Consider the following 27,123-nt stretch of genomic DNA (forward strand, 5'->3'; position numbering starts at 1 on the left):
CTGTCCTCAGTCTCCAGCACGGCTGCAGAGGAAGGGGATTTCCAGCTGACCAGGCATTCTGCCTCCATCCCGAACTGCCAACCTTCTCCGGTTGCATGAGGAACTGAAATAAGGAGACAAGCTTTGAATGTCACACGATGGAAGTTGTTAGCAGATGAGCAAGTCTGGTGGCAAACCTTGTTAACACTATTAATTCAAATTGGAAATGTGACTGACCTGTGCCCTGTGTCCTTTACACTCGGAATGAGTGTAAAGTTTGACTGGTCATGTCAATTAATCCAAAAAAATGCCAGTAAGAAAGAGCAAAGCATTACCAAAAAGAGGATGTAAAATCTCCCTTCTTGAAAATGTGTGAAATAATTCAATGAAAAAAAAAAATTCTAATGACATTTTCTTATTTCAAAATGTAGTGGGATTACTAATAGCTGATCAACTACATGAGAGCGTGTCCTTGAAGATATTATGGCATCAAATGTTAGCAGGTTGATCTATGAAATTGCTGCCAATGTATTGTTTATATCTTTAGATTTCATTATTACATTTAAAAAAATACATTCTAACATTTTCCTCCTTTTTTTTCCCTACATTTTTTCCATGTCACTGTGCTATTGTAGATTCCTCTCCACGTGTGTTCCCCTTTTCCCACCTACTGTTTTGTTCTGCACCCATTCACCTTTTTTCCATGTATAGTACCTTGGTGTCTGTTCTATCTGCTGAGAAAAGAGAGGTCTTGTTTTCTGTCTAGACCTAGACAAATGAATTCTTCATACCTTTACTCTTGTAAGATGAATAACTAGACACACCAGTGTCCCAAACTGAAAATGTAATATTTATAACCTAGAAAAAAGGTTGAGTAATGGAATATTGGAGTTTCACATGCTGTTAACTCAGTTTTATTAAAGTTCTTTGTTCTTTTGTTCAACTATTATTTGACTGCTTTCATAGAGATCACATTAGATTACTGGTTTATATTATACAGAATAAATAATTTGAAAGTACTACTAAGTAATCATTATTGTTAAGAGTCACTTAAGCAGTTATTAACTTTCTTTTACATCCTGTACCAGTCAGTATGAAATATTTGAATCTTTACTGTGCCCTAAAACTTAACTGTTAAAAATAACATTAACTCTTGACTAAATGTAAAGATTACGTAGGATTCTATGTTTTCCTTTCCTGACTATTTACTGTTGCTGTGTGCTCACATGGTCATTCTTCACTTCTAATCTCATTTAAGGTGCCATCAGTGATCTCAGGAAAATCATCTGGATTTTAAGGAGAAATTTTAATACCTCTTTAATGAAAGCCTACAAAACATTGCTTCTGTTTCACTGCATAGCTCTGAGGAAGAATTTTTTTGGCAAAACTCTTAGCTCTCCTTTCCAGTCAATGAACATATGTGTGGATGAGGAATTTTCTGAGTTAGAGGCACAGAAAATGCTGACAGCTTGGCAACAGCTTTGAGTTTTTCAATAAAATGATAACTACTTTTGTTCTGTTCCAGGAAGCAGCTTCTAAAGCACTGCTCTGAATCTTGCATTTAAGGATCCTAGGAGCAACAACTTTCCCTCTTTTTAGTGTAATATAGATAACAAATGTGATGATGGAATTACAAGCTCACACAACATTTTGTATAGTCTTGGTATTGAACTAAGTAGATTTTCATCAGAATCAAGCTTTATTTTGTAATCTTGGAGATGAAGTTGCTTTTGGAATTTTCAAAACCATTGCAAATTCAATCATAGAATACTACCCTGTGCAAATAGAGGGGAAAGTGAAACTAAGTAAAATATTAATCAACAAATCTACAGCTGACACCAATTTTTAGTTGGATTTCATTTTAAGCAGATAGTTGGAATCAGTGGAGCAGCACTATATTTAATCTGGAACAGCATAAATGGTCAATCAAGATACTCAGTGCACTTCTTTCCTGGTACAAAATGTGTTGCCTTCCAGAGTTGTCACCAGATTTTATTAATGAATAATTGTAAAGCATTTTAAGAACTTAAAGCTATTAGACCAGTGAAAAGCATTTCATTATTGTTATTGTTCATTTGAAATGCTAATTAAAGGCAGCAGAACAAAATAATTTGCTTCAGTGTGCTGGTCAAACTTCTTTATTGTATTAATCGTTACATTAAAAATATTATTTTACATTGAAATATAGTGCTTTGCAGACAAGGTTTATTCAGTTCACCTTGGTTGACAATGGCACTGAAAATGAAGCTTGATTTGGGTTTATGGTAGGTTGACCCTGGCTGGATGCCAGGTGCCCACCAAAGCTGCTCTATCACTCCCCTTCCTCAGTTGGACAGGGGAGAGAAACTATGAAAGGTTCATGGGTTGAGATTTGGACGGTTTAATAAAGCAAAAGCAAAGATCACGCATGAAAGCAAAGGAAAACAAAAGATTTCACTTTCTACTTCCCATCAGCAGGCCATGTCCGGCCACTTCCTGGGAAGCAGGGCTTCAGTATGTGTAATGGTTGCTTCGGAAGACGAATGTAAATAATGAATGCCCCCCCCCCGCCCCCAACTTCCTCCTCCCTTTACTTAGCTTTTATTGCTGAGCAGATGTCACATGTATGGAATATCCCTTTGGTCAGTTTGGGTCAGCTGTCCTGGCTACGTCCCCTCCCAAGATCTTGCCTACCCCCAGTCTGCTGGTGAGGAGGGAGTGTTGGAGACAGCCATGATGCTGTGTGAGCGCTGCTCAGCAGTAGCCAAAACATTGGTGTGTTATCAATGCTCTTCTAGCTACAGATGCAAGCACAGGACTATGAGGGCTGCTATGGGGAAAATTAGCTCCATCTCAGCCAGACCCAATACAGGAGTTTTTGCGAGTCACGTACAAAAAGTCACATGCAAATCATGTAAGTCACAAAGAAAAACTTCCTCAGATAAAACACTTTTCTAGCAAAACATTTCAAAGCTGGTATTTACCATCAAAATACTTATTCAAGTTAGTTTACAACTCTAAAGGGAGGGATTAGTCTTTCCAAAGTTAAATTTGACGTCCTGGCTCTATACTCAATGGAGGACATAGATGATGATTATCAGCTAACTTGGGCACCTGCTTTGACTCACCTGGATTGAATGTATTTATTTTTCTTTACTGATTATGGGAGAAAACTTGCCTTGACCAATGGCTCAGTTTTAGATCGATTAACTTTGGTTAGATGAGTCCTATTAATTTTTCTTCTAAACTTCTGGGTGAAAAAAGAGGAGCTGGTGAGAGCTGGTGTCTGATCTTAAGCCAAAATTCTGGTGTATGAAATGTGCAATGCTTCTCACAGTTCTGGAAAAGCTGTTTCACTATATTGTTTATGTGAGGTTTGCAGTTGCAGACTAGGGGATTGTCAGTGGTTTACTAATGAAATGTATAACTCATATGTAATTCTGATTTGTATTTTTGAAGATCATTAATTGTTTATGTGTTTGTAATCGTTAGCTATCATGCTGTGAAGAGTATGTAACTCTTTACACTTAAGATACACCAAAGTAGTATTTCTTTATTGTAAGACTGAGAAGTGTGTTGAATTAGCCTAGGTTAAATACAATGCAATGCCTTCACTACACATAACACATCACTAGAGTGGACCTAGTTTGCAGTATGTTTTTAAAGTTCACTTCAGTTCACTAACAATCCAGACCTGAAATATTTAATATCTACTCTCAATTGAGATAGAAAAGAACTTAGAAAAAAATACCAGAGTGTCGTGGTTTAAGCCCAGCTGGCAACAAAGCACCACAAAGCCACTCACTCACTTCTCCCCCACTGGCACCAGTGGGATGAGGAGGAGAAAAATAAGGAAATGCTCGTGGGTCGAGACAAGGACAGGGAGGGATCACTCACCAGTTATGGTCATGGGCAAAAGACAGACTCAACTTGGGGAAAAAACAAAATCAATTTAATTTACTACAAATGAAATCAAAACAAGGATAATGAGAAGTAAAACCAAATCTTAAAACACCCCCCCAACACACACACACTTCCCGGCTCAACTCCACTCCCGGTTTTCTCTGCCTCCTCTCCTCAGTGGCACAGGGGGACGGGGAATGGGGGTTGGGGTCAGTTCATCACACCTTGTCTCTGCTGCTCCTTCCTCCTCAGGGGCAGGACTCCTCACTTGTCCCCTGCTCCAGCGTGGGGTCCCTCGCACAGGAGACAGTTCTCCACAAACTTTTCCGGCATGGGTCCCTTCCGTGGGCTGCAGTCCTTTAGTCACAAACTGCTCCAGTGTGGGCTTTCCCATGGAGTCAGGGGCATCTTCGGGGGCATCCACCTGCTCCGGCGTGGGCTCCCCCCCGGGCTGCAGGTGGGCATCTGCTCCCCTGCTCCCCTCCATGGGCTGGGGGGGGGACAGCCTGCCGTCTCACCACGGGCTGCAGGGGCATCCCCTCCTCCAGCGCACCTCCTTCCCCGCCTTCTTCACTGACCTCGGTGTCTGCATGGGTGTTTCTCTCACATTCCAGTCCCCCTACTCACTGCAGGCTCCCCTTCTTAAATCTGTTCTCCCAGAGGCGCTACCACCGTCACTGATGGGCTCGGCCTGGGCCAGAGGTGGGTCCGACTTGGGGCCGGGGGAAGTTCTAGCAGCTTCTCACAGGAGCCACCCCTGCAACCCCTCCCCCACTGCCAAAACCCCACTACACAAACCCAAAACTCTGATAAGTTATGTTGTGCTGGAAAATTACAGTTGCTTGACATTTTTCTGTTCCCTTTGCTTACTTTTACACAATTTTGCCTATCTAGTAACCTGCTATGCTAGCAAAGTATTTCTGAGGTGTGCTGGACATCAGTGTAAAATGTTTCTAGCTTCCTGTCAGGCAGCACTGGTGAACTCACCAAAGACCCCAAATCATGTGTTTTCAGGGCTGGCTTGACTCTGCCTTAGCTTGAGCGAAAACCAGAAAGAGTATTTTATTGACTCTTTTATATGGGTACTTGTGTGTGTGTTGCGCTAAGAAAGACAGCAGCAAGGATAGAAATATTCTGCAGGACAGCTTTCTATTAGGCTTTTTAAAAGCATAGGTCCAGCTTTGAATATATTCAGATGCCACTATTTAAACTTTTCAGTGACCCCTGACATATCATAAACTACAAATTTTAATGAAGATGTATGTTTTTCACTGAGTATACTACTTCATTTTAAATTTAATTGTAAAGTTTGATATTCTGTATTGCATTCATGGTTAATGTAATACTATCAAGCCAGTTTATTAAAAGGTTGCTATTTTTCAACATCTTCTTAGGTAACACAAGTATTTTCTATTTCATTTGAGCATGTATAACAAAGATACTAGAATGTATTGACTAGTGTGTACAAGTCAAGCTTCTGTTCTTAACTAGGTGTTCAACACAAGCTGGAGCTGGAAATGATGTGGAGTTAACAGGAAAAATACAGCTACCAGTGGAGCCACAGCTGAGTGTTTCATGTTCATTTGTGTAAACTCAGCTTAGACCACACATCAGACTGTGGCCTATACTGGTTTATCCTGAATATATTGTGTGCAGTGTTACCTGCTGCTGAAACCTCCTGGCAGGAAAAAGGTTTTCTAAGTACAGTTTGTTGCCTGAAGTGAAATAACTTTGTGGACTGAAGCCAGTTTCTGGGAACTTCATTATGAAAGTTCCTTCCTACAGGGTGTGAGCTGAGAGCTGGGAAGGCTCTTCTTGTCCCTCTGAACAGCACAGAAGAACATGGATGAAACAGGATAGCCATATATTCCTCTATTGCCATGCTATGCATTCATTTGTGGGTTACAAATGTAAGAGTATTTTTTCACGCATTTCAAATGTTAAAAATATTAATTGAAATATTTGGCCATTTAACAGCAAAATTATATACCTCTTTCTTAGATTTACAAGCGTTAGCCTAAATAAATAAATGGGAAGTCTCATTTTAGGCAATCCATTTTGTCTTGCCATCCAAAGCATTGGACTAGTTTATGCTTGCTCTTTCTGCAGTTCCACAATTCATATTTGTCACAAATGTGAAAAAAAAAAAGAAGGCAACTGGATTTCCCCCAAAATTCAGCAATATCAGTTTTCCAAAACTCTTATGTGGTAGCCCTACATCCTTTCTTTTCTTTTCTGTGTGTGAAGTAAGGAGGGAAAAATATCTCTGTAGATATTTCATCCTCTCTGTCACTGGTATGTTTCTGATGACTTATTCAAATCTGACTGACACTGGCTATCTATGCTGAGTGTGCTGAAAAATATGAACATATATAGATAAAAAATATATGCAGACTTATGCTATGTAAGATATATGTAATGAAATGAGTATAAAATCTAGACCACATGTAGAGAGCATTAAAAAATCTATATATTCCATATATTTGTATCTGAACATACGGTAGGTATACCTGCTGCTAAGATTTTTTACTGCTAACCAAATTGACTAATTCTAAATGATCTTTGGGAATAAAGTCAACAGAATAAAGACAGACTAAAAAAAAAGTCTTTTTTTGGAAATGTGCATTTCTAACACAGATACTAGCCTACAGTTTTTACAGAACAAATTTTAGGATGAGCAATAAAAGGAAAAAAAATGGGCTGCTTTAAATAATTCTGTCTGTAACAACAGCCTTTAAATCACTGGTTACTGTTTTTAAACCATAGCTCTGAGGTCAACAGTGGCTGTGTTTGTATTAGTTTTTTAATTTGGATCAGGACTGTGTTTTGAAATTAATTTCATGTGCACTTATCATGCTTTGGTTCACATCACTGAGTGGTCTTGGAGTACACAAGCTGTATTCCTTTTGGATGAAACTAAGTTGGAAAATGTGCTACAAGAGTGCAGTTTATATACTTCAGCATGTAGTGCTCAATCTGCAAATGGGACCAATTTAGGACTAGTAGAGGTTAAGATCTCTGAAATGCATGTGTTGTGCACTAACTGTTAAACTCTACAGTTCTGTTCTTAATGCATTGCAGAACTTGCTAGTATTATATGAATTGAACAACTGAATTTTTGTCTGAGACAGGACCTCTGCTTTTCTTCCAGATTTTGTCTTTTTCTTCTGCAGCATAGGTTTAATAGGATTTTTGCATTCAGAAACTCAGAAGTTTATTAAAATAAGAAAAATCAATGTGGGATGGAAGCACAGAACTTATTGAAGTGTGAATATAGATGTTATGGCAGAAAACATTAAATCTAACAAAACTCATGGGTTTGGGTTTTTGTTTGTTTGTTTGTTTGTTTTTCCCAGGAAAGAACAGTAACAATTAGAAGACAGACTGTAGGAGGATTTGGATTAAGTATAAAGGTAGGATTATTTTTTTGGTCTATTATTCCACGTTACACAAAAAGTGTCTTTGTATATAGTTAATGTTACTTTTAATGAGGACAAACTGTATTCTAGAGGACTAGAAATGAGAGCGAACATATTCTAGGATGTTAGCTACTGTCATTGTAGGTAGGCAACCAGCAACTACACTGCCCTATGGAATGGAATGCAATGGAAAGATCATTCCCTTAAGATTCAAGCTGAGCAACTCTGTAATAAGATTTGATATGAGAGTTGAAAAGTGTTTCCGACTGCACAGACTGTACTTTGTTCAATAGCATTCTAATTTAAGTGGTTATTAATGAACGCTAAATTACAGTGGCAGGCACATGGAACAGCCAATAAATTCATCATCAGTTCTCCTACAAAGAATATCACATTAATTCACTACAATTCATTAGTAGGACAGAAAGTGTTATTGCTTTCTCATATTGTTTATTTTGCTCTAGATCAAGCAAAGGCAGTGATTTATCATGCTACCATATTTTTGCTTTCTTCAGTAAGATTTAAGAACATATGTAAGTGTAGGTGATCCTTTTTGAGGGAGGGAGGGAGGGGTGAGGAAAGGGAGGAAGGGTTAATCATTTTGGCATTGTAATCTATGATTTCAAAAACCTTACCTTAGCTTTGAATTTCAGTGTAGACAACACAACATTAATTTTATCTTCCAAACACAGCAGTCCTCAGTCTCAAGATAGCAATGGAAGTGAAGTGTACTTCACATGAATGCAGAGAGGCTTAAATTATGCATATAAAGTGAAAGTATAGACTTCCCTGTGAACATCTGCTAGTACTGACCTTATAAGAAGTGACTCAGAAGAGGGATTAATGTGCATTTGTGTTGTCATTGATAAGAATTTTGCTGAATAGAAATACTAGTTCTTAAAATATGTCTTGGTACACTTGCTGTTATCTCGTTGACCCACTAAAGATCTCTATTCAAGGCAAACTAATTGCTGTCTTGTGGCCAAAGTTTCTCATGAGTTTAGTCAACAGCACACAAGTTATTTTTGTCCAATATCTTTATAGGTTACAGTTCACTGAATAACGATGGAAGTAATGCGTGTCAGTGTAAAATCAAGTATATGGGTGAATGAGGGTTTATTTAGCTGGTGCTAGGAAAGAAGTGGTTACAGTAAGGACTTTTGAGGTTTGGAGAGCAAATCTCATCAAGAGTCACTAAAATTGATTTTTTAGTTATACCTTACAATGGGTTGTCTTTTAGAATTAAAATTGTTGACAAGCTCAAGATCACATTTTTTAAGTATCAGGTACCTTGTATAAAATTAAATATCATTGAGAAATATAAATTAAATAGTGATTGTGCAATGGTCTTTCTTAAATTAGTGGAGCAAGATACTCTTGAATTTTTAGAGCAAGGTATCCATTGTTCTGGAGAAAATTCTTGGAAGTTGCAAGAGTATTTAAAAGTACCAAAATAGATTTAGATTGTGAATTCTGCTTAGAAGGGAATTTATCTTTTTTTTTTTTTTTTAATTAAGAACCAATTTCAATAGAAAAAAATAACAATAAAAAACTGTATCAAGTGTATTAGGAGCAACTGCAATAGAATTTACAAATAAAGGCTTTCAATTAAATTATTTTATTTAAGTGTATTTTCTAGGTTTAATTTATTGAATAGATATTTTGGTCAAAATTAATCTAAGTAGTGGAAAGGTGGAGCTACATAAATTTGGATGTGAATAGACAATTTCTTTTAATTTTTGGAATAACTAACAATCAGGTGATGGAGTCCCTTCAACAAATGTCATTAAATAGAAAAGAGATCTCTTTCAGCAATGGAAACTCAAACTTATTGGATGGTGTAGATTAGGTAACGAAAGTGGTGAGTAGAATTCTATGGTCTGGGATATTCTGTCGATGTGTATCAAACAGTATGATTTTATTATTTTTTTTAATGATTTATTGTTAAAAATCAATGAATGTGGGACCTCTTGTGCTAGATCCCTTTATTAGCAATCCTACATTCTCAAAAAGAAAGATCGACAAGCAATTGAATAACTAACACAAAACAAATAATTAATCAATATAATCTACTATTATCGTTTTAAGCTGCTAGTAAGAAACAACTTAGAACTGGAACTTAAAGTAATGGTGTTTGTAGTTTGGTAGGCAAACTTTATGAATACTGACTGAAATGGACTTTTTAGGTATGCCATGAAGTGTCAATGTCAGTTCCAAATATTGTGAAAAGTGCCAGTTTTCTGTTTTAAAAGGTAGTCTTCAATCCTGGTATGCTTCCTCTTGCAGATTAATAACAGTTTGTTACTTTGTTTTGTTTTGGAATATTCCTGAACTTTAATAAAAGGCTTATATTTATTATTAATTTTAAATAGAAAAGTAATTATTTTGTAATAGTGCCTTAAAGTAGAGTTCTACAAGTCACCCTGCAGGAGTGAGGAAGACTGAGGCCTTTCCTCCTTGTTTCAGTAACTATCTCATACAACCCCATGTACTACAGTGGTTCCTGTTGTCTTGCTACACTCAGATTATTTAAAGAAGGGGGTTATCTGAGGACTTACTTTCTGACAGTGGTGTGTGTTAGAGAATGCAGTTTATCATCTGAGGTGTGAGTTATAGCAGTACAGTGATTAATGATCCTCACTTTAAAATATTTGCTTGTGCTTTGGTATGGATTTGTCTAGTTTTGGCATTCAGCTATAGGGCATTATCATGCCTTTTTTCTGCTAACTTAAGCACCCATTTGCTATCAGAAATCTCACATGATCAAGTCACCTTTTAACTTTCTCTTGAGTAAATTCTGGAAATGTCTTATCCCACCTTAAGTATTCTGGACCCTTGGAATTTTTTTTTTTCCCTGAAGAGGAGAAGGTCAAAATGTTAATAATTCCAAAATGAAACTGTGGTTATCTTTTGGTGGCTTCTTTACAAGGGGAACTCTCTTCTTTTGTGTTATAATGTGGGTGCTCCAAATACATTTGTAATAATCAGAGATTCAACTAACTGCTTAAAAAACCTGCTTGTGAGATTGATTTTTATACAAGATCTGAACTTAAGCCCTTTAAAAAAATGCTTATAATCCACTCTTTAAAGGTTTGAAAGAAAAAAAAAACACCTGTTTTGTGTTTTGCTGTAGTTCATTTTGCTGAAGTTAATGGTAAAAGTGTGATTGAATTTGAAGCAGACCGGATCTGTCTTCCACACTTCAGAAGGAATTATTTTCTAATTTCTGAAGCCCCTTTAGAACCCTCAGTAATCAATCTCTATGCATGAAAGAATAGCCATGGATTTAGATGTAGAAAATGTTAAGTGTATTGTAGTATTTCAGTCATCACATCTCCGACAAGTTTGAGAAGCAGAGATTTGACACAAGAAGCTGCTAAGTGTATGACTTCTGAAAGAACATCATGTTTCTCAATAATTGGAGTGTAGTGTTCTTGCGGAATTAGGCAATAAAATTGATAGTTCATTAAATAAATTAAGGTTTGCAGTTACAGTCTGACTCCTGGCTACCAGGACACTGTACAGTGCCATTTTCCTGCCTCTGTTTTGATTATTCTTTTTAAACGATGAACAGCATCACAGATCTGCTGAGATTCAGTTAGACTTTTCAAAGTTTGACTTGATCAAAACATCTCTAATGCAAGCATGTGCAGCTGTCCTGCTCACACTTAGGTACATACTCATATGATTCTCTTCCTCTTCATTCATTCTGTGATTTTTTTTATTAACACATTTTCTCTGTGTTTCAAATTGAAACAATAAAAAAATAAAAAGGCTAGAAATAGGCGAATCATCTAGCTTTTAGTTTAAAAATTTATCTTTTCATCTTTAAAGGCTTGTGTACTTGTGGAAGTTGGTGTTGAATACATTTTGGAAGGGGGCATTTTGGTTCCAGCTGTGCTATTTTATCAAAAGAAAAGTTTAAAAGTGCCAATTAACATTGGCACATTATTGTCCATATTGTTTAATTGCTAGCATGATTCCTGGCACAGTTTTGGCTTACACCAACTAGTATTCTCTAAGACAGTTAGAAAACACAGTTCAGAGCTTTACATGGACTGCTTCCAATAGGCAACACGTATAAAGTCACCCTGTTTCAGTTGGGAAGATAGTTTATCCTCATAAACATGAGCGGTATTGTGCCACTAGACCTTAAAGCTAAAACAAACAGGCCCATTTTTGTTAGTGGAATCAATGTTGCCTTTTAGCATGAAATAAAAATGTCCCCTACATTGTCTAACTCTGAGGATGCTAAAATCCGGGAACTGGTCTAATTTTTTACAGACTTTCTCTGCTTAGAAAAACAAAATAGTGATTTTCTTATTATACTTGGAGCCAAACACAAAACCAGCATTTGTCAATAAAAGTTACTATTTTCAGTTGCCCTATTTTTCATATGACTAAAACTTCAGAAGAAAAACCTCATACATAAAAACTGGGATAAGAAAAAGTCTTTAGAACAGTATCATGCGACACTTTGAAAGGAGGTGCGGGTGACCTCCCACCAGTAATGGCCAACGTCCAGGACAGTGAGCTTCAAACAGCTGCCAGTGATTAGAGCTTCCTCTGACTCTTCTAGCAGGACCACCTCTGCAGGTGGGCAGCTACCTTTATTCCTGGCTCATCCTTGCCTGCTTAAGGAAAAATGACAAAGAAAATTTGCATTACAAAGATCGGTGTTAGAGTCTGGTAGAGGTCTGAGCTGTTAAGACTTCAACACCATTACTTGATGTATTTTTGTTCCCTCTTCTGGTCTGAGGTTATAACTACATGTCCACACTAGGGGGAGGGAAAATTTAAAATGATGGAAAAATGGCCTCTGTTCCCAGAGGTTTCTTCAGTAGAGTATCTCCTGAACCTATAAAACCAGAATTTAGACACACATACACTTTTTCTTCTACAGGACAGAGAATCAAGTATGGAGGATGCAGGATGCAAGGCTGCAGTGTCAATCTGAAGTAGTATTCAACAAGATGTTGCAGAATATATACAGCTTTTTTAGCTTCCTACAAATTGCTAACAATGCTTGGGTATAGATAGGTGGTCAACTATTTTCTCTTTCCCATTTTGAATTTTTGTTTCTTAGAATAGCAGACAACACCTCCTATGACTAATTTAAAAGGAATCCTTCATACCGGCCAGACTGGGATGCAGTGAGAGGAGATAATTTTCTTCAGTAGAACATTACTGGATGCTTCTTCAAATCTGCAGTATGAATGGATTTAGGTAGATATAGTGAATGAGAGAGGAATAATCATATTGTCTGCATTGCAGGCTGTCTTAGTAAAACATTAGTAAACTTAGTAAAAGAGTAATTTCCCTCTTTGCTGGAGAACTGAGTCTAAGGAGGGAGGAATGCCATTTTACTGAGAAAAAAGGACCTGTGTTAGCTACGCTGGGCTTTAAACCATACACTCCTTCACTGAGCTTCAAATGTCCTGGATAGTGCAATCTCTGTGTAACATTGGAGGCTTAGGAAGTGACACAATTATCTTTCTGTTTCTTTGAAAAACTTGAAAGAAATTAAATGTGCATGAGACTAAGGAAAAACCTAGAGGGTGTAGGTTAAGTCTTACAAATTTAGTGATCTTGAACTGATTATCTTAAGTGAAGCCAACTTTTACTGTTGCTGTTCCTCTGGTGAAAACCATTGAAAAGTATTCAACAAGTTATAATGCTACAATTTATTTAGTCTGAATATATCTCTAAGCCTGACTGAAACGAAGATAGCCTCATGGTCTTTGTGGAGTGAATACTCAGTCCATGCTACAAATATCAATACATTCTGTGCTTGTCAACACTCATCTTGTTCAATGCCAATAGAACTTTTCTTGTAGACTTATAATTGTTGTAATATTACTGAGATTCGTATTAACTCAGTGTTTTTAGGACCATTTGCATTGATAGCTGCTAGCAGAAGGAACATTAATCGTATTTAAAATTCTACGATTTCACAGGAAATTAATCTTTATTCCATGACAGAAATAGCTGTTGAGCGCAGGAGTCTGTTCAGTTTCAAACAATTGGTTATTGCATGAAGAAGGAATATGTACTGTTCCTTAGACCATCAAAATACCCATGTCAGTTCTTTCCACACCTCGACACTGGATGCCTCGACCTAAGAAAGCCGTTGTTACAAAAGAAAAACCTGGCTGCTGAAGAGAAGAGTAAGCAAACTCTTAAGCAGGATTCCTAGGCAGCATAACAGTGTGGCAGACTGACATTTCTGATGATCTGAATTTGTACGCGTTATATTCAGGCTTATACTTTGATGCTGTCTAGAGAAGAAAAATATTTGTGTCTCTGTGTATATTTGCCTTTATCTTCCTTTGAGTTTCCTTTTTATTTAAGGTTTCTTTTTAATAATTTATTCTTAAGCACCATGAACATTTCCAGTCCCAACAGGAGAAACTGAATGAAGCAACAGCATTGAATTGCTGTTGAACTGTTGAATTACTATCCAGCTTTCCTTTATTTCTCCCCATTTATTGAACACCTACTGTTCTATTTCTTAATGTTTCTTTTTCTGTTCCCTGTTACTTATGCCACTGCTTCACTCACTCTTTGTGCTTGTGTGACAGAGACAGAAACAAATAAAGGCTGCTTTTGAGATGAAAAGTCCAAACTTGCTTTTCTTGGGGTTTTGTTTACCTGTTTCTTGCCAGCATGACAACTTAAGTGGTCACAGCATTGCTGCCATTGTAGTGTGATGGCCATTTTACTTTGGCAGGACATGATTTCATACTTTAAGCTCTCCAGAATTCACAGAAACTGATGTCCTTTCTCTTCAAGTCTTGTAGAGTTTTGAACAAAATTCAGTTCACTTCCTGAGCTGATAATGGCAACTAAGAACTTCTTTATGAGAGACAATAATGAATTAATCCCAATCAAGTACTTATTTAAAAAAAAAAAAAAAGAGGAAATGCAGAATCAGAGTTATTTTCTCAGTCTCTCTGAAAACTGCAGTTAGAGAAAGGGTAAAATATAATTTTAAGCAAAAAGATATTTCTAGTGACTGATGAGATTACCATGTATTCTGTTTTCAGGGTGGAGCAGAACATAATATTCCAGTGGTCATTTCTAAGATTTCCAAAGAACAACGAGGTGGGTTTCAGATTAGTACACTGTTTTGACATACTCTTTAAAGCAAGGTGCATTAAGTCTTGAGATCCTTCAGGAAGTGTTAAATGCTATTGATGTACCATTTCTGTCTCTGTGTCATGATCTCTCTCTTCCTCAGAACTGTTCTCTGAAAAAGTACAGAATTTATATTTGGAATATTTTTTTTTTTAAGTTCTTGTAAAGCATTATTTTTAAGCGAGAAATAAGAAAGTATTTAGAGAATGAAAATGTTTAACAAAATTTAATTATTATGTAGCTTTTATTTCCAAATGGTTATTGCCAGGAAGCTGTAGCAGATGAAATGTTTGGTCATTAAAGCATGGTAACACAAAAAGAGAATGCATGTCTTTTTATACTGGGTAGTAGGGTAGTACTCAGACAGGAGTGGGTCATGGCAGAACCTTGATAATACTCATAGGTTATTTCAGCATTAGATGCTGTGCTCTGTAAGCCTTTGCAGCAACTCATACAAAGCAAAACTAGGACTGCATAAGGTCTTAACCATACTTATTTTTAATACAAGCAGAGCTGGTGCTGAATCTCTGTATTGTTTTTAACTGGCAATGTTTTGAAATTATTGGAATGATATGATATGTGCTAGGAAGATGGATAATGGTTAAACAGCTCATGTTGTGCACAATGATGAGAGATGAAGGTTGTGAATCAGTACTAGTATGGTGTATTTAATATCTCTGTTATGTTTGTGTATTTTTGTGTACATTTGTTTAAGGTCAGAAGCGTAAACTTGGAAGCATCTCCCTCCATCTGTAATGCAATAATTCTAGGATGCTGGTTCTGCACAATTAAAATATGCCAGCATAAAAAAAATCACATTATTCACCCACACAGATAAAGAGAGATACGGGGGAATCAGCATATTGAGAACTGAAAGCCAACTCTGAAAAGTAGATGTGAAAGTTGTATGCAGGGAGGCTATAGAGTTGCATGGAATGAGCCCCTAAGGAAGGCAATAAGGTTAACCTTAAGAAGTTATACTTGTGACTCTGTTCTTTTCAGTATACATATAAGTATGTAATACATAGTAATGTGGCATATATTACCTGCACTAGCTATTAAAATGCTATTAAGCACTGCAGGAAAAATTAGAAAAACCTAGGTTTAATTGAGCACACAAAAGTACACACTGTTTTCTTTTATTTTTGTTGTTATTTTTTTTGTTGCAGTAGCTGATGCATTATTTCTAACCTCAGTATCTAGCTGAGATACGATCTCCATTACTGCTTTCAATAAAAATACTGTGATTTTTAGAGAGCTAGTTTTGAGGGACATGTCTTGTGTAGGAGACTACTGTCTCGTGGTGTAGAAAGTGTCATGCCATGTGTCTGTAGTAGGGTTCTTTGATACAGAGAATGCTGTTTGAACCAGAGCCTGTACCTCAGAACTCTTCAAGCTTGGTTCTGTCCTCCTCCCAATTGACTCCAGCTCTTTCTTTGGCTCTCTAAACAAGAATGTGACTTTTGATGCAATTCTTAAAACCAGTGATGCACATAAGGTGCTTAGGTTAGCACATTAGGTCATATATGAAGTGTTAGTACATGCAAGCTCAGTGTCTGATGACAAATATTGAGATATGCATTTAGTTAAGAAAAAAAGAAAAAAAAAATCAGAATGCCTATGCTCTAATGATTTAAGCATCCTTTGTTACATCTAGCTAATAAGACCAGTCCTTCAAACATATACTTGAGTGTCATCATTTATGTCAATATTGATTCCAGTTTTACAGCTCATGTAAATAAGTAAAATTTTTTGGATCAAGTCCAGTTACAGTCTTTTCTAGACAGTGTCTTCTGGGATGTTTTGGAATACTATAGATAAATAATCCCATATAATCTGTTATCATTCCTTAGTTCTCATGTTGGGGGTTATTTAGTTCTTTACAGACAATTTAAAAATCTTTGTTATATTTCTTGTGCATTTGTAAAGCATATTTGCATTAGATAGCTCTGTAACAAAACACAATATTTAAAAGTTGCAACTGTAGAATTAGATTTTGTAAATTCCCTTGTGATTTTTAAGGTAGAGCTTTGTTTTAAAAATCAAATTCAGTTTGGCTGGTGATTTTGTACAATATACTGATGGTCTAGCTCTTCAGCATATAAAGTGTTATCCAGAATAAATACTCCACTGAATTTTTCAAAGATGCAGGATCTAAAGTATCTTTGGTAAAAGCTTACAAGTTAAATTTGTCATTCATAAGTATCTTTGGAGTCTCCATGTTGCTTTTTCCTCAGAGTTTGTTAAGACACAATCTCTCACAGGCAAATAGGATGTAATCCTGCAGTCATTTTCTATTCAGAAAAGTATGCCATACCTCACCATAATGGCCTAAAAGGTGCTGGTAACTGATGGAAGATGTTTCATAGTCTTGTACTTGGGCTAGGTAGACTCATTTTAACACTGATATGCCAGTATTTTGGGATTAAAAAAAAAAAATCCAAATAATTTATTTGGACACTGTATGTTGGGGTTTTTATTAGGTTTTTGTTTAAATTCTTAAAAGATTATGTAAAAACATTAAATGAGATAGGAATACATGTACATGAAATGTCGGATATTTTGTACAAAATGAGTGAAAAATGTGCTTTTTGTTTTCAGCGGAACTTTCAGGTTTGCTCTTTATAGGAGATGCAATTCTACAGGTGAGTAAAATTGCAAGTTCTTTTGTATATATTTTTCTAGAAAAGTGAAATGAAATCTATACTTATGAAATGTAGAGTAAGTCTTCTCTTTATTTTTTCAATAACAGATTAATGGAATTAATGTGAGAAAATGCAGGCATGAAGAAGTGGTGAGCTTTTCTGTTTTTTAGTCTACTTTTTGTGTTTTGTAGTTACTGCGATGATAGTGTATGCTGTTAGCAATGCACTGGTATCAGTTGTATTATTGTTATTCTCAAACAAATATGACTGTACCTTCTAGCATGGCAAGCAACTAGGATCTTAGTGCAATCTATTCTTCATAAGTTTGTTGTAATTGCTGTTCTCAGATAGGCTTTCCTATATTAAAGGTGATTATTTTATTATGCAGGGTTTAGCTGTACATATTCCAATATTTCTTCTTCTGGCTTATAGCTATCAAATTTCAGCGGTGCTGCACCTTTCTGGCTGTGTGAGGTCATTTTAATTTCAAAAGCTGTAATTTGCACTATGTTGGAGATTTGTTGTTTGGTTGGTTTTAATCCTATTTAAAAACTGAAACAAAAGTATTCGTCTGCCTTTCATTCTCTGGCTGTTACTTATGAGGGTACTCTTCTCCTTCAGTTAAGCTGTTATCAATATGGGTTTAAAATAATGGTGTGTTAAGGAGATTCCTTCTAGAGAAGCAATGTGTGTTTGAGAGCTCTATAGTAGGCTGGTTCCCTTGGTAAGTCAGCTTTGCTAAAAGTATCATGTACTGTTGTTTTATTTGATTTTTTTACTCTTCTTAAGTACTTTCAAAAGTAGGAAACCCTATATTTCAGAAAAAAATGCCAGAAATGAGAAGACTACCAAAGAAATTATCTTTAAATCCTGTGTAGCTCCATAGAATTTGTACCTGTATTTATAAAATAAAGTAGTAATGTTATATTTGAAAGTTTACTTTTCTAAAACTTACTTTGCCAATTCAAAGACACTCTGTATTTCATACAGCAGTCTGTTATATAACAGATCATTGAACATACGCCATTCAGGTATTGAAAACAAGAGTTAATAAAGTTGAAGTTCTGATGAACATGTTAGTGCAGGCTGAAAGATTAGATCACTGCACTATTCCTCAGAGTGCTTTTGTGCACTGATTTTGTGTTGGAAATTTGTGGTGCAAATCATGCTTCATTCTTCAGAGCCTTTGTCATACCACATTCCATATACACAGGCTAATAGTCATATTTATAGTGTTTCTAAGCTTTGGCTGTGCAACAGTGATCAGTTTTTAATCTTTTATAAGCTTACTGCAGTTTTTTGGTTTAATATGCATTAGTATGGTAAATCTCAATGGGATTTAAATAGGCTTTTGGAATTTCAAGACATAAGAAAAAGATATTACTAAAATTGTAGACTTGCACACTCAAAGGCATATTGAAAACTGGTAAAAACATGAGGATTTTTTTTCTTTTATGTGAGACAATCTCTTAACCATTACAAGTATACATAAATCTGTTGGCTATTTATGATCAGGTTTAAACATTTACAGAAAAAAAGAGATTTTGGAAAAGCCAAAAGGTGCAGATTGACAGAGAGTAGCAAGTGTCATTGTGTTAAAATTGTTTTATACCTTGTTTGTCCAACATAATCTGCTTCTCAAACTCCTTATAGATAATTCTCTCTGAATTTAAAAAAAAAAGTGTTATCTTACCAGTTTTGAATGTGCATTTGTGTATGTGCCAGTGTTTTAGGAGTTTAAGAAGCAGATAAATTTTAAATTAAATCTTTATTCTAAGAATAATTCTTAAGAATTAATAGTAAATATTGAGCGGTATTTAAATAAGATAAAATGTCCGTATGACATTTTATAAACTAAAATCTGTAGACAAGTTATAAATCTAAAATATAAAATAAATATAAAACCCAAAGTAAATTAACTCTGATAATCTACTTTTTTTCAGAAACATTCACTATCATATGTTATATATTTGTGGAGTAAACTTGTTGTAAGGCCTACTATGGTAATTATAGGTATCCTTATGCATTGTGCAGTAATCTGTGGGTTTAGGCATAGCCCTGAGTAAAGGGCAAGTACATCAACTGGCCTGCCAGCAGGAGTTATAGGTAGCATTTTGTCTGCAGCATGCCCTTTGCAGTTTGAGCTGTTCTAGCACTTCTCTCTTGCAGGGTCTTTATCAAATACAGGATCTGTAACTCTAATCTCAAGGTAATAAAGAAAATAGGAAGTGTGTGGAGCATAGTTGCTCACAGCAGGGAGTCAGACAGTAGTGGAAACTTAATTTTCAATCCTTATTGCATCTAGGTACTTTTCAAATGGCTGTGCAAGGTACATGAGCTCCGAGCTTTGTTTCTTTCTGATTTGTTGTGTTACTAATTAAGACTTAGCAGGTATCATATTATGTGAGAATATATTAGTGTTTTGCGTTGTCTTAATGTCTTAGAAAATATTTATTGTAAACCAGAGTGGATTTTTTTTCTGTGTGTAAAGCTGAAGATGTGCATAGAAAATTTAAACTTGTATCTGTGGTTTGCATCCTATGAGTGTTCATTCTTTTCTAGATCCAAAACTTCTTGCTGCTTGCAGAAACATTTTAAGCATATGTCATATCTTCATAGCTCTGCAATGAAATGACCTGTGGCATAATCCCTGCAGCCTATTATATTACACGGATGATTAGTTGGCCCTGGTATTTCACTGTGCTTTACTGATAACTATAGTATGCATATAAAATTATTTGAATTTCAGAATTAAGTAGTTTAATCAAATTAGTGCCATCTTTCATACTAGGGAGAATCTTTCTCCAATATATAGTGAACTTAGTTGGCTTAACACTTGTGGGCACTCCTTTGTTGTCTTTATTGTCTTCCATTAGTTATTATATCTGGTGATATAGTATTCTGTGATGCACAGATCCTGTAGTCCAAGTAATAATGCTATAATCTGAAGCCTAAATCTAGCAAATAGGTAGGTAGATACATAGGCAGGCAGATAGATGATTGATAGATAGATAGGCAGATAAGACTTTTATAAGACTGGATAGGTAGGTTTAGTCAGTTCTTAGTGTACCTTACTGGAGGCGTTTACACAGTTCCTTTCTGATTTTTTTAGCTTTAGGTGAATCACATCATTTTGAGCTTAGTTTTCTGCTTGTAGAAGGTGTAAATATTATTCATATCATGAAACCACGCTATGAGTTTCTATCAAAGGCTGAATGTCAGCTTGTTGTTTGTCTTGGGTTGTAAAGACTGTACAGCATAACATTGCTTCAGTCTTAGTGCTCTCTTATGGTAAAATAAATACATGCTCTCTGTGGTGAAGTATCAGCATGGGAGGAGGTTGAGGAAAAAAATAATCTAGCAATTCTGTTAAAAAATATCTCTCAACATCATACTGGCAGTTTGACTCAAAAAATGCAGTATGAGCATGAATGTAGAGGTAAGGAGTGTCCATTATGTCTGTTAATTTACATGATTTTGTGCTCTTTCTACTCTGGATTTATCTTTGAAGGGCTCACAATGGTTATGATTATTCATAAGGCTGAAAACTAATATATTTGTAGTTTGGAAACTATTGTATCTGTAGCCCTTACCTCCATTTATTGTACAAACATAAAACAAAGATAGATAGGCAATCACCAGCATGATGCTGTTCTTGTAGCACATGTGGACATTTTTGGTGGTTCTGGGTCTAGCCACTACACCACTAACAATGGACAAAATCTTGGGAGAGAGAGAGGCCCTGCTGTGAGCTACTTCCCTTGAGCTACTACTGAGTGGATTGAAGTAGGAGAGTGCAAATCAACTCAGTTGCATACTGCCAAAAATCTTGTGTTGGATCTACTGCTCCTACTGTCTCCAGGGTTATAGTGCACCAAAGCATCTGGGGCCCATGGAGAAGGAAGAATTTCAGTCGAATTAACATTGATATGTTTAAGAATATGTGTCTGTTCTTAACATTGTGAATAAAGCACCTCAGGTAGTATCAACAATTATGGTTACATATCATTGGAGTTTCTTTGGATCTTAACATCTGTTTTTCTCTTAGGAAATAAAAATAGAATTAAATGAATATGGATATGAAATAATTTCTTATTTCTTGTGTTTGGGGAAAATTCAGGGAATGTTTCTAATGAAAAATGATAGTTTGTATGTGCCAGTTAACGTGGCATTCGTGCATTCCTTGAAAAGCAGCAGGAAAAGCTGATGTAGAGGTAGGTAAGTATCAAGACAGCATAGATTAATTAGACTTTGGTGGATTTTATGTAGAGCTAGCTACAATATGTAGCACCTTGTTTCAATTCAGCCATCAGCTGAGTTTTGCGCAAGACATCTTTTTCCAGCAGAATGACCTGATGACCTGACATGGGATGTCCAGGTGTACTGCATTGTATCTTTTGCTTCCCCCTTTTCTCTGCATTTGTAGCAGGGCTGTAACTGTGCTAGCCTTCCATGACTCATACATGTTATATGAAGCTGACGGTATAGGGATTGTAGTTGCTTAACTATAATCATGTGCACCTAATGAAACTCTTATTCTGATTTTTTTGTTTTAAAACTATGGGTTTATTCAAATGGATTTTTAAAACCCATTATGAATAGTTTTGGTAATGTTTTTCATAAATGTTTTTAAGCAGAATAATGAACATATTGTATTTGTAAGACAGGACTGGAAACCAAATGATCTGAAATCTCACTCAGTCTTGACTTTGTAGATGTGTCTTTTGGTAAATCATGTTCTTATGTTATCTTTGTTTCTTTAACTGTGAAAAAGAGACCTAGACTACTATCAGGTTTAGCTCACTGAAATATATGAAGTGCTTCAGAATCTGTTCTAGAAAAGGATCTCTACATTAATATTGTGCTGTTTGGTAATAGTAATAACAGCAACCTGCACATACAGATCACCGCCTTCTTATATGATGTGACAGAGATCTTGTACTGTATAACTCATAGCACAACCATTTAATCCTTTCGCCTCTAGACTGAATGGTGACTTTAAATATTGAAGCTGCATAGCTGGTGCTTCTAAGAGAAGACCATAGTCAATCTGCAATTTATAACTTTTGAATTTAAAAGTGAAATGTAAACTTTTTGGAAACCCAGTATTTCCTTTGTAAGACGAGGCCAAGTTATTGCTTTTCCCATACAGCTGCTGTTTTCTATTTGAGTCTTAGGTAATAAAAAAGTGCTAATGTCACCTTAGCTACCCTGGTGCAATTAATGAAAACATCTGTTACAATGTATTTACAATGTCCTTATTGTTCATGAAATTTGGAGCTAATAATAATCCGTCAGATATTGCAGCATCGATTTGAAAAAAGTGTCCATCAAGTGGAAAAGAACCTAGCAGGTATAAATAGTTTACTGTTTTTTTCCTGTGTGGTGGAAATTCCTTGGATGAGGATATGTCCTGGAGCGGTATTCTTAACGGGTTCAGCTGCTTTTCTAATCTGGTTTTAGCTATGGTTTTTTAGGGTTTAAATAATTAATTTCTGTGCCAAACTCAGTAAAGGCTTGAATTTATTCAAGCACTATGATGTTAGACTTTTAAAATACGTTAATGTGTTGCTTGTCTTCCTAATTTGTATTTTCATTTCTTTTTCTCAAGATACCTGTAGATATAGTAGTCACATTATTAAGATTTCATCTTTTAAAACTACTCATCAATACTACTGAGTTTTAATAGAAGGGAGTAGATTATGTTGGCATGACTAATACCAAGTCTATATGATTAATATTGTTATTTCCTTATTATGTAGCTACAGTCCTCGAAACAAAAATCCATTAGGATTTAGCAGGATAGAGTGAAAGACTGAATCACCAGTTATGGTGCAACATCCTTCAAATAACTGCCATTGGTTCCTCCTTTGTCATGCAGCTCTATTAATGCTGAAAGTCTGAGCTGCAAAGAAAAGTGGTAGATTTAAAGTGTGTACCATCAGACATGATTTGTGACCTGGTTTACATTGATACTTTACTGTAAAGACTCAGGTTTCTTTGCTTCCTTAGGAAGCAAATAGAAATATTTTCCTGTTTGTTTCTATGTGAGTGCGTTTTATCCTCCAGAAGACTTTTTGAAAGATTTCTTTCTGCACTGCATCTTCCAGTTGTGGAGCTATACCTCAGTTTGACTTCAGTACAGGGACTCCATTTCTTCTTTGCTGTGGATAGGTGTAATACTGTACAATAATTAAAAAATAAGAAAATGGGGCTAGCTCTCTGGTAGAGTGCGAGAGTCCCAATTATGTTAAATTTGTTTCCGTGTGGTTTATATTTGAAAAGCATAGTCCACTTCAGCTAGGTATTTGAGGTTTTTTTTTTTACTTGTACTAACTACTCCATAATAATCTAGCAAGACTAGACAGGAATAGCATAGAGAGCATCAAAAGCCTCCAAAAGGCAGAGGAAATAAACATACACAAAACACTCCAATTTAATGTAGGAAAAACGAAACCTCCTATAAGCAGGAAAATTATCTTTCCTGGTCAGTATTTAAAAAATATAATTTACTCATAAGGACTAGAAAATACTGTCTGACTGGCAACAACTGTGTTTTCTTTAAACACGTGTGTTTTCTTTAAACAGATAACAGCCATGCAGTACAGACTGAAAGCAAACGTTCACCTCTAAAAGGCAAACTCTATATTTCTTATGGCTTGACATGGGCCCAAGAGAGCACATTGGACAAAATAGAGCACATGTACTGATTTAGCTAGGCAGAAGGAGTCATAAATAAGAGGTGTGCTCAAAGAAGTGCAAATGTGCACACACATAGAGTCTTCTGACATTTTTCCAGCAGTTACAATACCTGATTTAACTCTTCAGACTTGTCATTGTTCTGGCTGTAGTAAAATCAGATGGGCGCCAGGAAGAAACTTCTTATCCAGGGGTTATCTAACACCTGTACATATTTTTAGGTCTTTTTTTTTTTTTTCTCTACAATGGGTCTTTATCTTTTGACAGTTTGTTCGGTGGAGAAGGAAGAGGAAAGGAGAATGGACTCTTTATATTTTTCAATAGTATCCAGTGTTGGACTGTTCCAGCCAGATACATGGAGGTTTCCAGATGGCCCACCCCATACTTCTCAACCACTAGTATGGTACAGTATGGTACTGATGTTTTGGTATCTCTTTGTCAGCACTGGGCCTATTTCTAGATCTATACTTTTTTTCTTTTGCCCTGATAGTACTGGTGTCTTTCTACAAGTTCAATTTAGTACTACCTGTCTCCCATTAGCTGTTCTGCAAGACTGTGGCCAGTAAAACAGCTTGCAGTAGTAAAAGGTTCACAGATCACAAGAAAAACTTTAGTGCAGGTGTGGTTCCAGAGGGAAGAAACTCTTCATTAAAAATTACAAAGGTTGCCTGTTCCTTAGATTTTAGTGCAGAGACCTGCAGGTGTTGTTGCCTCCCTGTGCTGTTAGTACTTTTCTGAGTAAAATGGGAAATAGTCACTGCTCAGGCTGAAATGGTGTTACCAGGATAATGATGTATATCTTTAAATGAGGTCTAGCAAATGTACATAGCTCTATTCCACTTCACATGCCCTTGTCAAGCCCGTACTGATTCAGAATATTTCAAAGGTTCTAATTATGCTGAACCATTAAACGGAAAGTTGAAGGGAATGCTCTACATCAAAAAACTCCCATATTTTAACATGTTGGTGTGCAGCAGAAAGTACTGAGGATATTTCTTGATTCCCTGAAATACTGAAATGCCTTCCCTTCTTATACTATTCTGAGTATAATGTATTTACATATTAAATAGATAGACAGACATGTTTCACAAAATCTTCACCATATCTCAGTCATCTTAAGGTTTTTTGGACATCTTTTGTTCAGTCATATTTACATGAAAAATCTAATACAAAATACATTCAAAATCCCCTCTGCACTTCGGGTCATAATATATTATTTCTGAATCACTGATTGCAGAGAGAAGTATTGGTGAGAGCTAGCATTTACCATAATGAATGCTAACAGATAAAATATTTTGTTTAAACATCTTTCACCCTGAAAGATTACAAGGTTTTAAAGACTGTATAAAGCATCTTTCCATCAACCAATAAGTAAGGTTTTAGAGTAAAATTAATCACCTGCACAACAATGGCAACGACAACAAATCTGTGAGACAAGGTACTATTTTTTTCCAATTAAAACACTGGGAGCTTTGGAATTTGACAATACCAAAATATTTTAATTTTTACTTTTGCTGCTACGACTACAGCTTTTAATATCCCAGAAGGTATCAAAAGCAAAATCTTTATATCTCAACAGGAAAGTGTTACGTAAATGGGAGTGTGCTTTTCCAAATCATCTTTCTGTATAGATGTTCCTTAGATAGCTTTCAGTTACATAGCATCAGCACTGTTTTTCTTATTTTCTGAATTTTTTAGAAACTGATAGAGAAAATTGTAAAATCAGAATTATTAAGGTTTGAGGGGCCTAGACTTTCTAGAAGTGAGGCCTGTTTGTGCATTCATTTGTGATATTCTGATATCTTCACCTAGCAGCAATGTAACAGAATTTTACAAAGCATGTTGTTTTTCTTTTATTGTTAATGTTGCAATTTTTGCTTCAGAAAACACATCCACTCTATATAACAGCCTATAAATAATGGGTTTTATAAGATTTGATAGTCTCAAATGGTAATTAACTGCTGGCAAGAACGGTTTTTTGTGGGGTTATTGCCTAATTAGCAAAATAAGAAGGTAACGTAAGAGTTACGATGGGATAAGTAGCCTGATCATTTTGGATGAATATATCAGATTTATGCTTAACTTTGAAAGTCATAAAGACCTTATGCTATAAACTGATTAAACTTGTAATTCAGCTCATTTTTATCATTATGTTGAAATACAAATTAGCTTTTTTACTTCCTTGGAATTATATGTTAATCTCTTTTCTTTTCAAAGTATCTGTAAGTGTCCTCCCGTTAATTAATATCCAGTGTGAGTACCTCCAAATTCAGTTCTGCTAAGACCCTTAAAACTTAGATACTGATGAAAATGATCCTAAAAATGTTGAGGCAATATTATTTGTGAAAATTTCATAATACAGGATAACTATGTTGGATCCCAGTCCGGCAAAATATGTGTGTATTTGCCTAAAAGTATGAATTTAAGTATTTTTCTAAATTGGGGATTTTCTTTTTTACATATATATATATGAAGAACAAAGTAATTTTCTCAGCTTCAGCTAGATGCAGTACAACTAGTCTGCAGCAGAAAGGCTGCCATTGCATTCAATGACGTGAAAGTATGTTCTTATGCATTTTCTCAGCTGAACACTTTTACCGCTAAGCACATTCCCTGAAGTACTGAAATATCTTTCTCAGAGATTAGATCCTGAGCTGCCAAGCAGCTTAGCAGAGTTAACTGCATATATTGATCTAAAACATTACTTCAAATACAAATTTGTCCAAGAATTATTCTTTCTGTCATTGTGAAGTTGATAACATTTAGAAATGAACAAATAGGAGTAGGCTTGTACATTAATATTTATTCAAATTTAGAATTAAATTTTGATTTCAAACTCTTTAAGACCATTTTGTATTAATTTTTCATGAGCATTTATATGCTGGTGCTTGATTAGTGTGACTATTCATGAAAAGTAAATGTTAAGGTCATATTTGCCAACAGCAAATTTTATATTGAATATGTAAATGTGAAATTTGCCGCTAGCTGTGTGTTTGACCCCAGCCTTGCAATGGGATTAGTGTGAGCAAACTCTTATTCTGAGACTGATCTTTCTTTTTTCCCTCAGAATTGAGGCTCTGCTTAGTCAGACAAAATATTCAAGCCATATTTTCAACAATCTTAGACCTATCTTGGTTCATGAAAGATTTAAAAAATTAAGAATGTACTTCAAAATGGTGTGTCAACTGGATGACTCTCTACTCTTCAAGCATTAGGAACAGGAACAATAGCTGATGTAGTTTAGTAATGTGCATGCATTTTGATAATGACTAATCATCTTTTTACAAATTGCATACATAAAAAACTGTACTTGTTTAGTAGATGTGTTAGAAGTTTCATATAGAACTCAATTGTGAGAGCAC

The 27,123-nt window shown here is 35.7% G+C and overlaps 1 protein-coding gene across 1 annotated transcript in view; it reads left to right on the forward strand.

The window, feature by feature from the left end:
• The window catches only part of SNTG1 (syntrophin, gamma 1), a 166,635-nt gene that overhangs the window by 17,006 nt on the left and 122,506 nt on the right, over positions 1-27,123 (forward strand). Inside the window, exons 3-6 of the mRNA XM_010574391.1 lie at positions 7,218-7,274; positions 14,327-14,384; positions 17,019-17,062; positions 17,170-17,211. Coding sequence (XP_010572693.1) covers positions 7,218-7,274; positions 14,327-14,384; positions 17,019-17,062; positions 17,170-17,211 — 201 coding nt within the window. The remainder of the gene's footprint in view (positions 1-7,217; positions 7,275-14,326; positions 14,385-17,018; positions 17,063-17,169; positions 17,212-27,123) is intronic.

Source organism: Haliaeetus leucocephalus, unplaced genomic scaffold (assembly GCF_000737465.1).
Source record: "Haliaeetus leucocephalus isolate CR32 unplaced genomic scaffold, Haliaeetus_leucocephalus-4.0 Scaffold428, whole genome shotgun sequence".
Taxonomy (NCBI): domain Eukaryota; kingdom Metazoa; phylum Chordata; class Aves; order Accipitriformes; family Accipitridae; genus Haliaeetus; species Haliaeetus leucocephalus.